Raw genomic sequence first — 14,163 nt, forward strand, 5'->3', positions numbered from 1 at the left:
AGGCGGGGAGGGGGAGGGGCACTGGGGGGCCGGCGAGTGCCGCTGTGACAGTGGCGAGTGCCTCTGGCCTGGAAAAGAAACCGGGACGGGGTCGGGGGACAAAAGTGCAGAGAGAAGACTTCAGAACTGGAGCGCCAGGGGCTTGCCCGGACCCATGCCCACCAACTCCAGGCCACAGGAAAGGAAATAAAGGGTGGTTCCCAGGACCAAGATGGTTGCCATGGCTACCGGCTCCTTCCCGGGTCCCGCCGCAGCCTCCCCTGCCCTGCCCCATCTCACCGCCACTCCGGGCCTGCTCCTGCAACAGAGTCCTCAAGATTTTCCCCTGTAGGGAACTCAACTCCCGAAGCCGGCCCAGCTCCTCTGTCAGCTCGGTGTAGGCCAGCGCCAAATTCACCCTGAAGTCAGAGGGCAGTGGGGAAGACAAGAAGGGCAGTGAGTCTACCGTCCCAGCTGTGGAGGAAGAACTGGCTCTGCCCCAGCATCTGGCCCCACCATGCTCCCTCCCACCCGCAGGGTGCTCCTACCCCAACTGCAGAAATCCTCCCTACCTTTAAGGTCCAGCTCAAAAGCCACCTCTTCCAGGGAGCATGCTGAGACCCATTCCCTGGGCTAGGGCAGTGGTTCCCAGCCTAAGTGCAGGGACAGGGAGCAGAGATTCCAAATCCCTGAATCCCTGCGTGCATCAGGCACTGTCCGTGGCCTGAACACAGCTCATACAGGTATGTGTGAATGTTTTTCTAATCTGTGCAAAAGCTGTGATGATGAATTGAAGCATGGATTCATTAAAAAGCTGTACTGAATTTATAGTAGCTTCTGTCACTGTGAATTTTCTCAAGCAGTGCATACTAAAAGTGTTGTAAGTATAATCTGTGTACTGGGAGTGGGATCCATGAAGAGTCCTCACCTTTGAAAAGGTTGGGGACCCTGCTGCATAGAATAGCTCGTTCCATAAGTGAAGATGGTTTCCTGGCTGGTGGAGGTGCTAACTGATAAACTTAACCACAAGCCAACCCAATTCCATGTCCACTGCACCTGGCTCCACCTCAAAGCTGCCTCTGGGCTCTTTTCAGCCTTGCCCCTCCCAGGACCTCCTTGCTGTACAACTCCACCAAGGCCTTAACACTGAGATCTTTGTGAACAGTTGCTGTACACTGCACACTTGCAGGGAGTGCCAGTCACACTGGGCACTTCTCAAAGGCTGCCTTGTTCTAGAACTTTATGGGGAGTTCCTTGATGGTGAGGATTATGTCATTGTATTTATATTCCCAGCACCTTGTCCAGGGCGTGGAAACCAGCAGATGTTCAGTAAGTGGATAAGGCATTTGAGCCTCTCCCTGCATTTTTCTTTCTCCCTCCCTTTCTCCCTCCCTGCTTCCTGTTCAGGCATCTTGGGCACCGACCCTCATGGAGCTGGAACAGACTTGGCAAGGAACCTCACCCACTTCCTTTTCCCCTCCTTTCTAGGTCATTTGCAACCCAGAACCATGGAAGGTCATCACTCCACTGCTCTCTGCCTTCTCCCCCTGTGGCCTGCGCGGTCCCAGGAGCCCTCCCTGACCTTATGGGAGGCTCTGCCATGCCCTTGGGCCCTGCCTTCATCACTGTTCTGAGTATGGACAGAGCTTTGAATCTCCCTGAAGGCAGAGATTTGGGTTTCTTTGGCTCTCCCCACCTCCAACTCCAGAAGGGACTCAGGAACTTAGTGGAAGCTGGAGCTGGGAGAAAATACCAGGTGTCACTCCACACAGATCTCCTCTCAGGGGAGGTCTTGTCCCAGGACAGAGAGGTCAAGGGGGCCCAAGTTCTAAAGCCTGGAGGGCCCTATCCCCATCCCATAGTGATGGACATGTGGATGGGAGAGTGTGAAGACAGGTGTGAGGCCAGGCTGATGAATGAGGAAAGGGGTGAATGAGCATAGGGGTGTGTGTGTATGTGTGTGTGTGTGTGTGTGTGTCTAACCCTAAAGGAGAGGAGGGGAAGTCGTGAGGTTAGGGCTTCAGAGGGCAGGAAAAGAGAAGTGGAGAGGGCAGATGACTAGGCTCCCTGCTCTGCTCACTGGCTCTCTCTTACTAATCCTGGGGCCGAAACTGCCCCTCCCACAAGACTATTTTTAACCCATTTGGGCCAAAGCCAAATTACTGCAAATGGGCCAGGTCTCTGGGAGACAGCTCTCTTCTTAGGGAGGGAGAGTCCTTGCCACTCATCTGATGGTGAGCAGGGCTGGGCAGGCAGAGAGTCCTAGAAGCTGCTGCTGAGACCCTGCGGCCTCCATCCCATCACATCTCAGCCCTTGTTTTTGTTAAATGTGTCCTGTGCCCCCTCACCCTCAGCTCATGGGTCTGTGGGAAGAAACGGCGTCTCCCCGATCAGACTGGGAGGTCCAGGTGTGTCCCACATCAAATTGGGGACTCCCTAAGGGAAGGCTCCCCCTCCAGACGGAGGACATCTGTGGGCAGGAGCTCCGTGTCCCCCATCAGACTGGGGGCTTTCGGAGGGCAGGATCATGCTATCTCCTTGACAGCAGGGGCAGGAGAGGGCTCTGGGCAGGGCACAGACAGTGTGTGGTCCTCTATCCACACAGCCAAAACTTCTCTCCCCATCCACTTTCACTGCTGTATCTCAGGCGACAGATACAGGTCGTTGTCTTCACACCCCTCCTCAGAAATCTCACCTGCCACACTCAGTTCCCAGGCCCCTGTCACTCCCCTGCTTACCTCCCTCCCCTTGTCAGGAGCTACTCCAGTTTCTACCACCCAGCCCCTGGCATCTTTCTCACAGTGAAACAGACAGGGTGGCCAAAAATGGAAGGAAGAAGCCCCTGGCCCAGAATGCCCAGCCCCTCTCCCAGCTCTGCCCCCTGGGGCCTGAGCCAGGGGGGTTCTGTCCACTCAGAACTTCAGGCAACCCTCACAAAGACTGCTAAGTCCCATGCAAGGTGATTGACCTGACCTCCTCCTGATGCCCCATGGCCTTTTGGGACCTCCCCCTTCATTGAGTGTCTCTCTCCATCTCAAGATGCACAGGCCTGGGCCGCTGAAGATGCTAATGACCTGAATGACTCACTGAAAACACTGCCAATTCAGTGGAAAAAAAAATCTCAACTTCACAACACAACCAAGAGTTGCACACGTGCACCGAAATACACATTCCATTTCCTGGCTTCCTGGCCCACACCTGAGCGCTTTTTCACCATCATGACTCTTTGGGAAGAATGGGTCAGGTAAATGGCAGCAGATGGCTGCATTTGGATGCTGCTTTATTGCTTACATGATAGGAAAAAGTTCTGAGTCTTTCAGAACCTAGGAGGCACCCAGAAAGAAAAGAATCAGATGATCTGTATGAGTGCTCACCCCAGGCCAGGCACTCTGCTGAAAACTTTATTCATCTCCACAACAACCCTACGACATTGCGACTGTTACCTTCATTTTAGGGATGAGAAAACTGAGGCTTACAGAGGTTAAGTTACTTGACCAAAATCACAAAGCCTACTAGTAATGGAGTTGCTGGGATGGGAGCTCTGTCCCCTAGACTCCAAAGTCCAGGCTACTGACCATTATGCTATACTGTCCCCCAAAGAATCGGGAAGGAGGGGAGAGGAAAGGCAAGGCAGCAGCAGAAGGGAAAGACAAAGAGGAGGCGGGGGCTGGGGACATTGGCAGTGGCCTGGAAGCCCTGAGAATCACCACCCCTTCCTTGGGGGTGATAGGCACATGTGGAAATGGAAGATCAGAGCAATTAAGAGGCTGGCTCAAGGTCACAGAGTGGCAGTGGCACACAGCAGATTCAAACGCAGGTTCTTGGCACCTCAAGCTGGCAACTTCGGAGGTGCCAGAGAGCAAATGGCAGAGCTGGCATGAAGGAGGGCCCCCTGGGCTGCGAATATTCCATCCTTCACATCCTTTCATTCAGTCTTTCCACGAATAATTCACGGATCTCACACACTTTTCCAGAAACGATAATCATCATTGTACTGTTAAAGCAACTGAGATCAGTAAGGTCTGTGACCTGAGCGACCTCCTCTGTAAAAGGCCTCTTTCTGCCCAAACCAGCTGCAAGACACTTGAGATCTCGCATGCTCCGTGCTGCCCTGGAGCCAGGTGAGGATGCCTCAGGGTCAGAATTCAGGTTAGTGCGGTGTCACGGTGTCACGGCATTAGAGCTGGGGACGGCCTTGAGGACAGGATTAAAGGAGCCAGCGTCAGACTAGGAGTGGGGTTGATGTAGCACGTGGCCAAAATTATGGACAGAGTTGAGGGTTAGGATCAGGAATAGGGTTAGAGTCAGGGATGGGAGCAGTAAAAGGGTTAGGATTAGGGTTAGGTTTAGAGCTGTTCATCTGGTCAGCATCATCGTCTGATACAGAATTGGGAGGAAAACAGAAATCCAACCTTCCTGGGCCCTTCCATCCTTGCTTGAAGCTGCCCCCCGCTGCCCCAGCCACCTCACCCCTGTGGGTGAATTTAGGGACCAAACTTTCCACCACCCACAGGCACACCCAGCATCAGTCTTCCCGCCCGACCCTCGGGGAGGGGACCACAGGCACCGGGCCGTGGAGCGGACTTGAGGTTGCGGGCCGGTGGGGAGGAGGAAGTTGCTTTGCAACAACCCAGTGCTCCACCACTTCCTTTCGGGCGCCTTGAGCCCCTTCACTCTCCTCGACCAGCTATGACTGGTGGGGTCCCCAAAGCCTGGCTCTTCGTGGCAGCCCCTGCCACCAATCCACCAGAGCTCCCGGGTCTAGAAAGCCGTCCCAGATGCAGCTGATTGGAGCAGCTCAGGGCTAGGCCTGGAAACCAGAGTTCCCACATAGGCGGGGTGCCCAGAGATCCCAGTTGGCCTAGGACTGTCCCGGTTCACACTAGTCGCCCCAGCATAATTATTAATAGTGCCCCCTTTCAGTTTCAAAAGTGATCCAGTCTGGTCAACAAATCACACAGTCGTCCCTCATATAAGGGCCTTCTACCTGAAGAAGAACCTGAACCAGAAACACACCACCGAGACGCCATCACCCCATCTGCTCAGGACCCACTTGGCATCTGCACTGAACTTCTTACTGAACTTCTCAGATTACTTCACTTCTCTGCACCTCAGTTTGCTCATCTATGTAAAAGGGGGATGATACCTACATCGCGTTTGTGAGAATGAAATGAGATTTTGTAGGTAAATTGCTCACATAGTGTCTGGCATGGACAAAAAAAGTTCAGGGGAGTGCCTAGGAGACAAGTGGAGAAAGGGGGATACTTGCTTTGAGACTTTTCTTGGAGACACCAGCCTAGTGGCTTCAGTTTAAGGAGGGAAGATGGGCGTTTCCCATCGAGGAAGAGGGCGCGGGCACGAGCTGCCCCCGACCCTGCTGGCAGGCAAAGCACCAAGGACTAGGGCTGAAAGCCCACACATCCCTCAGACTCGCCTAGAGCCCTTCACCAGGCTCTGGGAGCCCCCGAGGCTGCAAGTGCTCAGGGGTTAACTCCGGTGAGTGCAGCGCGGGTGCCCTGGCCGAAGGAGACTTGAAAGAAAGGAAGTAGGGAGGGTGAGAAGCGTGAAGGGGGAGGCCCTGGGCCTGCTGGTTCTGGGGCATGAGGCTACGCTCAGGGTATGCGGGGGTCTCCGACTTCCGTCCTGACCCACCCCACGCTGCCCTTGACCTCCGTGCAGAGTTTCCATCCTCTCTCTCGAGTTCACACTTCTTCCCACCACTAACCGCAGCCCACGCAGAGGCTTGTGGGTGGAGAGAGGGGTGGGGGGGAGGTGGTGCGGAAAAGGGCCCGGGCTGCAGCGCTGAGCCCCCAGCGTTGGGAAGAAAGAAAGGCCTACAGTTTTTTCCTCATCGCCCATACTGAGTCCCCATCTTCTCCTAGATGGACCCTGCACAGATGAGCCCACCCTTACTGGGTCCTCATTCCCCTCACAGACCCCCTGTCCCCTCAGAGCCTTTATCCCCCTCAAGGAGTCCCCTCCTAATTTCCCCTCCCCCTCAGCATGGCCACAGCCTCCAAAAGGCCCCACTCTGGAACCCCAGGCTGGGAAGCTGGGCCCAGAGAGAAAGGGGCTGTGGGTGCTGCACCTCCCACCTGGGCTGCGACCCCCTCAAGGGGTCTTCACCTCCCTGTGTATCCTCAGGAGCAGGGTGGGCTCTGCTCCCACTGCCTCCCTCATCACTGCCTTTGGCCTCTGCGTGACCCCCAGTGGCTCTTCCTCTGGGGCAATTTGTCTCCCTGGGCTCTGTCCCCAGGAGCTAGGTTAACGAAACCATGGGTTTCCCAGGGGGTCAGACCTGGAGGGGAGTAGTCTGGCTCAGTCTGATCTGGGTGTCTGTTTGCATGGGAACGTTAACGGCCAAAACTTGTGGGCCAGGGGCTGGGAAGGAAGGGACTGGGAAACCCTAGGGCTGGGGCTAGGACCCAGGGAAGGGAATCAATAGAGATGGGGATGGGGGCAGTTAACCTTGAGGACTCCCGCAATAAAACTGGCTGCCCTGGAGGTGTCTAGACCAAGACAGGGGGGCATACATACATACATACAGAATTTACCATACAGAAGACTCCCGCCTAAGAGCGGGCTGAACTCAGGAATTGTGTGTCCCCCTCCTCAGCCTTCACATCCTGGTCCTCCTCACCCCAGTCACACCACCAACCTGGGTCATCCAGCCTCGACACTCACTCCACTCCCGGAAAAGCCTACTTGTAAAATTCCGACCAGCCTGGAAAGTCAGGTGGAAACAGAAGGAAGAGGGGCGCTAGTGGGGGAAGAAATGCTGAAAGCAAGTGACTGAGGCTTCCTTGGGTGGGAGGACAGGGGAGGGAGCACTCGGGAAGCAACCTATTACCAAAAGGAGCTGAGTTTATAAGAAAATAAAACTACCGGGGGAGTGAGGACTTCCTCTGAGAATTAACGCTTGCCAAACTAGGGCTGTCCAGAGATGCTCGCTCGGCCTGAAAGGAAGCGTGTGGCTGGGCAGCAGGGCCTGGCTGGCTCCAGATGCAGAGATCTGGGAGGCTGGAGGCAGAGCGGAATCAGAGGGAAGGAGGGGAGGAGCCAGGAGGTGGCCTCTGGTAAGCCTGTGGGCCAGTCCCCAAGCAGAGCCCAGCTCCCTCCAGCCAAAGGGCCTGAGAAGGGCAGGCGCCTTGGGAGAGAGAGAGGGAAGGGGCTGCTCTTGTTAGAATGGGCAGCGTGGATGGTACGGCCTCCTAGTCCCTTATGGGGTGGGCTTCCTTTCACTCATAAAATACAACCTTGGCCCCTGGGAGCCACTGCCTTTTCTCTGCCTCTACCCACCGCCTCTCCTATCTCCCAGCATTGACTGGCCCCTGAGCCTGTGGAATCCAGAGAGGTAGAGTCCAAGTCAGTAAAGAAAGGTCCCTGGGATTCAAAGCCTGAAAAGCCAGACTCCAGCCCCACCAAAATGTCCTCCCTTGGAGTTCTACCAATTCAGGGAGATTCACTGTTGGTTTGATAAGAGGGGACTGGGTTCAGTGACCCACAAAGGGCCCTACAGCATGACTTCTGGGACAAGCTAGGATTGGAGAATGTGTGTGTGTGTGTGTGTGTGTGTGTGTGTGTGTGTGTGTTCCAGGTCTGGGCACATGGGCTACGATGGGCCCCAAGCCCCAGCCACAAGCTAGGGTGGACCCTCTCCACAAAGGCCTAGCCGAGGGGTCCCACCCACCAGTCCCACAAACTGCGTTCTCACCACCTCCCCAGCTATCACAGCTCCACCCAAGCCCTCACCCTAAGGTGGGGAGGTAGGCGAGGGGTATCCCCAGTTGGCCAGAGGCTGGGAGGAAGATGAGGAAGAAGCCTGCTGGGCAGGAGACCTCTGGAGCCCTGGAGCTGGGTATGCTGTGCGTTGGGGGGTTGGTTCCTGCCCCTCTCTGGGCCTCAGTCTTCTCCTCCAATTAGAGTAGGGAGTCTGTGCCACACAGCTCATCTTAGGGGAGAGGACTTAGGCGGAAAGAGGTTTGAGCTCTGTTTCTCAGAAAGTGGGAGAGGGTGAGTTCAGTGCGGATGTGGAAGGCACCAGGTTCCACTGTTGCCGGGTGGCTGCTCACTCCTCCCTTGCTGCCCAGTGCCCCCCTGGAGGCCCCAACACTGGGTCCCCCACCAACACAGCTCCCTTGCCACTCTCTGCTGCCCCCTTCTTGGTAGGATTCCAAGGGAGCACCTCAGCAGAGCAGATTCTAACTCCCCACCCCATGGCTGTGTGAACCCAAGGAAGCCTCTCCTGTCTCTAAGCCTCAGGCTTCTCTCTCCTGAGATCAGCAGACAAGGCCTAACAAATCCCGAGAAACACCACCTCCCTCTTCCTCACTACGGAGGGGAGGGTGAACCCAACTCACTGGGCCTTGTCACTGCAATAGAAAATGGGGCCCTACGGAGGCCCAAAAGCTCAGCAGGGGATGTTACGCTGGACACAGCGACAAAGCAGCCGAGTGTCACTTAGCTCCAGCATCTCCAGAAGATACAGGCTTGGGCCCCAGAGGAAAGCAAAGGGAATGTCCCAGATCCCACTCAAGAACCACACCTCCTGGGAGTCGAGACCAGCCTGACCAACATGGAGAAACCCCATTTTCTACTAAAAATAAAATAAAAAAAATTAGTTGGGCGTGGTGGTGTATGCCTGTAATCCCAGCTACTCGGGAGGCTGAGGCAGGAGAGTTGCTTGAACCCGGGAAGCAGAGGTTGCGGCAAGCCAAGATCACACCACTGCACTCCAGCTTCGGCAACAAGAGCGAAACTCTGTCTCCAAAAAAAAAAAGGAAAAAAGAACCCCACCTCCTTCCTGTGAAGGATGCACACAGAGCAACAGCAGCCCAGACACTACATCCCTGAGGGCTGGCTGGGGAGGTCTCCCAAACATCACGGAGGGACGAAAGGCAAACCTAGGGGGCCCAGGGTTACCAATGTGACTTACTGATCGTCCCCAACTCTTTTCACCCATGCCATGTCCCGCTCCGACTGGTTGGAGGCCAGATCCTAAGGAAGAAGATGGAGAGGTCAGAGCCCAAGCTCACCCCTGCCAGGGCCCTTCTCTACCGTTCCCTGGGCCAGTCTGCACACAGTGGGGAAGGTCCAGCCCTGGACCTCCAGAAGCTATTCCAGGTCCCTGCATTTACCTGGGCCCGGGTCTCCTGCAGCTGCTTCAGCTCCCCCTGCAGCCGCTCACACTCTGCCTGGAGCTGCTCCTCCCGGAGCTGAGCCCCCCGGGCCTCTCCCTGCGCTGCCTCCAAAGCCTCTTCTAGCCGCCGCCGCTCCAGGTCACTCACACTGGGTGTGGGGCCCGGCCAGCCTGCTGTCGGTGGACAGGACAACGTCAGGTTGGCTCAGCTGCCTCCTCCAGCTCCCAGAGCCACACAGAGTGAAACAGGGGAGGATGCAGCATGGAGGATTCAAGAGAGAAGCCAGGACAGCTAGCCAAGGAGGGATGACCGCGACAAGGGCAGCGAGGAAAGATGGGCTGAGCCGCATTTCTAATCTTCCTGGAGGCCAGGAAAAAAATAAGATGGGCTCTTGAAGGCTTTACTGGCCAGACTCAAGTCTAGAGCTTCTGCAGGGGCCTCTCCTAGTCACAGCCAGAGAAGGGGCAGGGGGACTCTGGGTGGGGGTGCCCTCTGCTGGCAGGCGCAGGAATTGCAACGAGGTGGTCGGAATGCCCGAGTTAGAAGGGGAGAAATTAGAGTAACAGTGCGGTGAGGTGAGGGGACAGCAGGTAAGGGAGGATGGGGTGATTATGGAGAAATAGATTATATTACAAATGGGATGGTAAGTAAGCGGGAGGTGTCTAGGAATGCTGAAATGGGGGTTGGGGACTAGGAGGTGAGTAAGTTGGGGTCACTGAGATCTCACCATGACTTAAGCCAGATCCCCCTCTCAGTGCCAGGTAGTGCAGGTCCAAATCAGCGCAGGGCGGCGCGGGGGCTGGCGGCGGACTCAGGTTAGAGAAGGCTGCATCCCGGAGGCCTTGCTGTTGCCGCAGCTGCTGCTCCAAACCACAGATCTGGCGCAGGTGCGTCTCCACCAGGGCCCTCTGGAGAGAGAGACAGAGGTGAGGGTCTGTACAGGCCCAGGACTTCCCCATGTCTGGAGAGTCATCACCCCAAACTACAGCAGAGGCCCCAGATCACATGTTCCAAGCCCACTCTCCAAGTGGCCGTGAGTGCGAAGTCTGGTCTCAGCCACCTCAATGCAGCTGTTGAGGGCTGTTGCCCCTGACTAGGTCAAGTTAATGCCCCTGCTCTGTCATTAACACACAGGGACACTTAAAAGAACACTCAGCCCCCCTGTTTGGAGGCCAATCCCCCTCAGGAGCATCAGAACTTCCATTTGCATACGTGACAAGAGCTTCCGGGCTTCACACACCTGTTCCATAAAATGGGGATAACAGTCCCATACTCATCTCTTAGGGTTGTTTTGAGATTTAAAATGAGCTAGTGTATGCCAGGTGAAAAGAACAGTGCCTGGCACACCCTGAGTACCACATAAATATCTGTGATTATGAAGGCAAAGCATCTATATATGAATGCCCCATCACCCTCACTACAGCCTGGTGAGGGTGTTAATATTTGCCCCACTTTTCAGAGGAGGGATAGAGGCTAAGTGACTTAACTGAGGTCATGGCTTGGGGTTGGCTGAGACCATGTCTCCTGATTTTTTTTTTTTTTTTTGGAGACAGGGTCTGGCTCTGTCACCCCGGCTGGAGTACAGTGGCTCGATCTTGGCTCACCAAAGCTTCCACCTCCTGGGCTAAAGTGATTCTCCCACCTCAGCTCCCTGAGTAGCTGGGACCACAAGCGTGCACCACCACGCCTGGCTAACTTCTTTTTTGTATTTTTTGTAGAGATAGGGTTTTGCTATGTTGCCCAGGCTGGTCTCAAACTCCCTGACCTCTCAAAGTGCTGGGATTAGAGCCATGGCCACCATGCCTGGCCTGTCTCTTGATTTTGACCTGCTCATCAGCACAGCCACACCCTGACTCAGAAGCACACCCAAGCACAGGCCCATTCTAGCAGTCACACACTCCTGGTCACCTCTGCCCTCACCCTCACAGCCTCCCGGGGCAGTGCTCACGGGCACAGGGTCACCCCAGCGTGACAGCCAGGCATACACACAGACACAGAGGTTCTCACAGGGCCACTGCATGGCCAGGATGCACACAGTCACTGCAACATGGATAGCACATGCAGTCTCCCTCACAAGGGCAAACAGGCGGGCACTCACAGATATACATGAACACAAGCAGGGCACATACAAGTGGTGTGTGACACATGGGATTGCACACTGTCACAGGCTGGAATCCTCACACACAGAACTAAATGCACACATGCACACACACAACCAGCACAATCCAACGCGACATCCTCAAGCACCCCTGGCTCCCCAGGCCTCACCATCTCCCCAAGCTCCGTCTCCAAGTCGCTCTTCTCCACGCAGAGTTTCTCATAGGCCTGGATCATCTCTCCAAGCTGTTCTTCCTGCTCCTTGTTCTTCTGTAACTGGATGAGGCCCAGAGGGCCCCACCACAGGGTCAGTCCCACACTGGACTTGGGGCTGGGAAGCTCACTGCACCTCCCCACCCCCACTCCCAGCACCCCACGGAGGTGCAGGAGCAGCTGCAGCTGGTCTTAGGGAGGACCTGGACATCTCTAATCAAAGGGGCAGAGGCCAGATCCTGGGGGGTGTGGAGGGAAGGGTATCAGAAACAGACTGGAGCAAGATGCTCAGGGGGTGCGCCCAGCCTGGGAGGCTCACCTCGTGCTGGAACTGGTTGAGCCGTTGCTGCAGGCTGACCTTCTCCACCTCCAGCAGGGAGCCATCCTTGATTTCATACAGAGAAAAGCCATGCTCCTCTCCAAAGTCACTGATCAGTGGGTACTGCGGGTGGGGTAGGGCTTCAGGAGAGCGGGTTCCCGGATGCCCAGCCCAGGCCTCAGCCTGGCTGTGCCCCCAACCCCACAACCTGCCTCAGACCCTTGACCCTCATTCTCCTTGGCTAGTGGGATCCCAATTCCCATGGGCCTGCAGCCATCTCCCACCCACCAGATCTGTTTTAGATCCCAGATCCAGCCCTTCCGAAGCCAACAGGAGACAGTCGGCATCCAGAACAGCCACGTCTCTCATGGGAGACCCTCAAGTTCCCAAGAGTCTGCACAGTGACCCCTCTTTTGAATCCCTGGTATCTGCCAGATTCTCAGTACCCCTCCCCACCCCACACACACTGTCAGGCGCGCCCTCCTCTCCAAGGTCTGACCTTGATCTCGTAGACTTTGAGGCGGCGTCGGAGGGTGGCGTTCTCCCTCTCCAGGCCCCCCAGCCGTTCCTTGATGTCTCCGTAAGCCGTGATGAGGGCAAAGTGGGAGGCAGAGCACATGTCGTCCCCAAGCGAGGGGTCTCCGGGACCGTCTAGCCACACTTCACTGGGCCCCAGGGCCTCCTGCGTCAGTATGCTGATATCGTCCTCGAACATGGACTCCATGGCGAGGGCCGGGCCACGGCCCACACAGGGCCTCCTGGGAGAGCAGGAGCAACCGTGGACAGGGCCGTCTGTCTAGGGTTTGTCCCTGGTACCCCTCTCCCTGGTTCTGCACGCCCTGGGGCCGGCTGAAATGCAACTCAAAAGCTTCCTGCCCCAAGCTCAGCGGGGACTCCCATGGCCCCTTCCCAGACTCCTCAGCCCCATCCTCTCTGCCGCCTTGGGGAAAACGGACTGGAACCAGGTGAAGACCCCGCTGCCAGGGTGTTGACAAGTAGGGACAAGTAAACCAGGCCGGCAGCAGGGACAGGCTCCTGCCAGAACCCAGGGAGACCTGTGGATGGGAGAGGGCTGCCTTCCCAGCCGGGCCGGGCCCAGTCCTTAGCGCTTCTCCACCTCAGGCCTTACTTCCCCAAATACCTCGCCGCCAAGCTCCTTAGCCTGGGCCTCTGGCACCCCAGCTCCTCCCCAAGGAAGGCCCAGAGCTGCGCGAGGGTCGGCCCCTCCACAGTCGGCACGCCCTCGGCTGCACCCCCGCCCAACTTCCCCACTTCCTCCCGCAGGATCCCAGAGTTCAGGAAAAGGAAGCGCCTCCCCCGGGCGCTCCGGGGTTGTGGCAGCCGTCCAGGACCCCTTGGCCCCTGACCTGGGACCCACAGGAAGTCCTTGGCTGAGTGTCACGGGGCGCAAACTGGGGAAGGGGGCCCAGGTGGAGGGGGACGCGAACGAATTCCCAAGGCCGTCTCAGGGTGCCTGCGCGCCGGGAAATGGGGAACCCTACGAGGGGGCAGGAATGACTCAGGCTCCCGAAAGCAGGAGTAGGCAGTGAGGGGGTGCGTGTGTACTTCTCGCGGGCCTGGTTATGAATGTGTGTCTGGGGTTGGCGTGTGGGGGGAGTGTGCGTCTGTGAATGAGTGTAGGTGTGTCAGTCAATGAGTGCCTTCAGGGTCGCAGGGGCGTCGGGACGGAGTGGGGCAGCGGTCGGGAGGCTGGTGTGTGTGCACGCGTGCGTGAGCGCGTGGGCAGGGTGGCACGTTGGGGCCGCGTGTCACGTGAGACGCGAGGGGACTGTCCGAGGTGTGTGCGCGCGCTGAAGCGTGTGTGCGCCCCGGAGAGGGGGCTCGGCGGGGAGCTGTGAGTTCAGACAGCGGGGCCCCCAGATCCGGCTGCAGGAGCTTGGGATGCAAAGGGCTCCGGCGCAAGCTCCAATTCAATCCCCCGCCATCCCCTGCCACCCACAGGCCCATCTAAGTGCCAGGGAAACGCGAGTGACTGGGTCTGAGTAAGGAGTGTGTGCGCGCGTTTGTAAGGCCGGCCCCACCTTTAACCCTCTACTTCCCACGCCATCCCCTCCCCCCAGCTCCGCGCGCCAGCGCTCACACTCCCAGACCCCTGCCCGCCCCGCTGCGCCCACAACCCTAGCGGGGCTCTGTCCCCGAGGCCGCCCCACAAATGCCTCTTTCCTCCGCATTCCTCTCTGGGCCCAGCGCCCGGATGAGCGCAATGGAAGGGGGCTGGGGAAGGGGTGCGTGCCTCGGTCGGCCCGGGCCCCTCCTGCGGCTCCTTTAAGAGCCGCCCTTTAAACCCCTTTCGCTCGGCCGACAGAAATTGTCGCCCCTCCCCTCTCGGGGACCGAGACCACTCAGCCCCCTTCCCCACAGCCGGCCGGGCCCGGGGCCCCCGGACACCCTCTC

The 14,163-nt window shown here is 57.3% G+C and overlaps 1 protein-coding gene across 1 annotated transcript; it reads right to left on the minus strand.

Annotated features, from left to right (window-relative positions):
* Positions 1–3: 3 nt before the first annotated feature.
* TBKBP1 (TBK1 binding protein 1) lies at positions 4–12,551 on the minus strand (the record flags this gene model as incomplete). Its single annotated transcript, XM_011984732.1, has 8 exons — positions 12,248–12,551; positions 11,749–11,871; positions 11,388–11,492; positions 9,847–10,027; positions 9,117–9,292; positions 8,915–8,976; positions 280–398; positions 4–68 (listed from the first exon to the last, which is right to left on the minus strand). Coding segments are annotated over exons 1-8 (1,056 nt in total), but the record flags the coding sequence as incomplete, so codon positions are not given.
* Positions 12,552–14,163: the final 1,612 nt, after the last annotated feature.

This window comes from Mandrillus leucophaeus, unplaced genomic scaffold (genome assembly GCF_000951045.1).
Source record: "Mandrillus leucophaeus isolate KB7577 unplaced genomic scaffold, Mleu.le_1.0 Scaffold272, whole genome shotgun sequence".
NCBI classification, from domain to species: Eukaryota; Metazoa; Chordata; class Mammalia; order Primates; family Cercopithecidae; genus Mandrillus; species Mandrillus leucophaeus.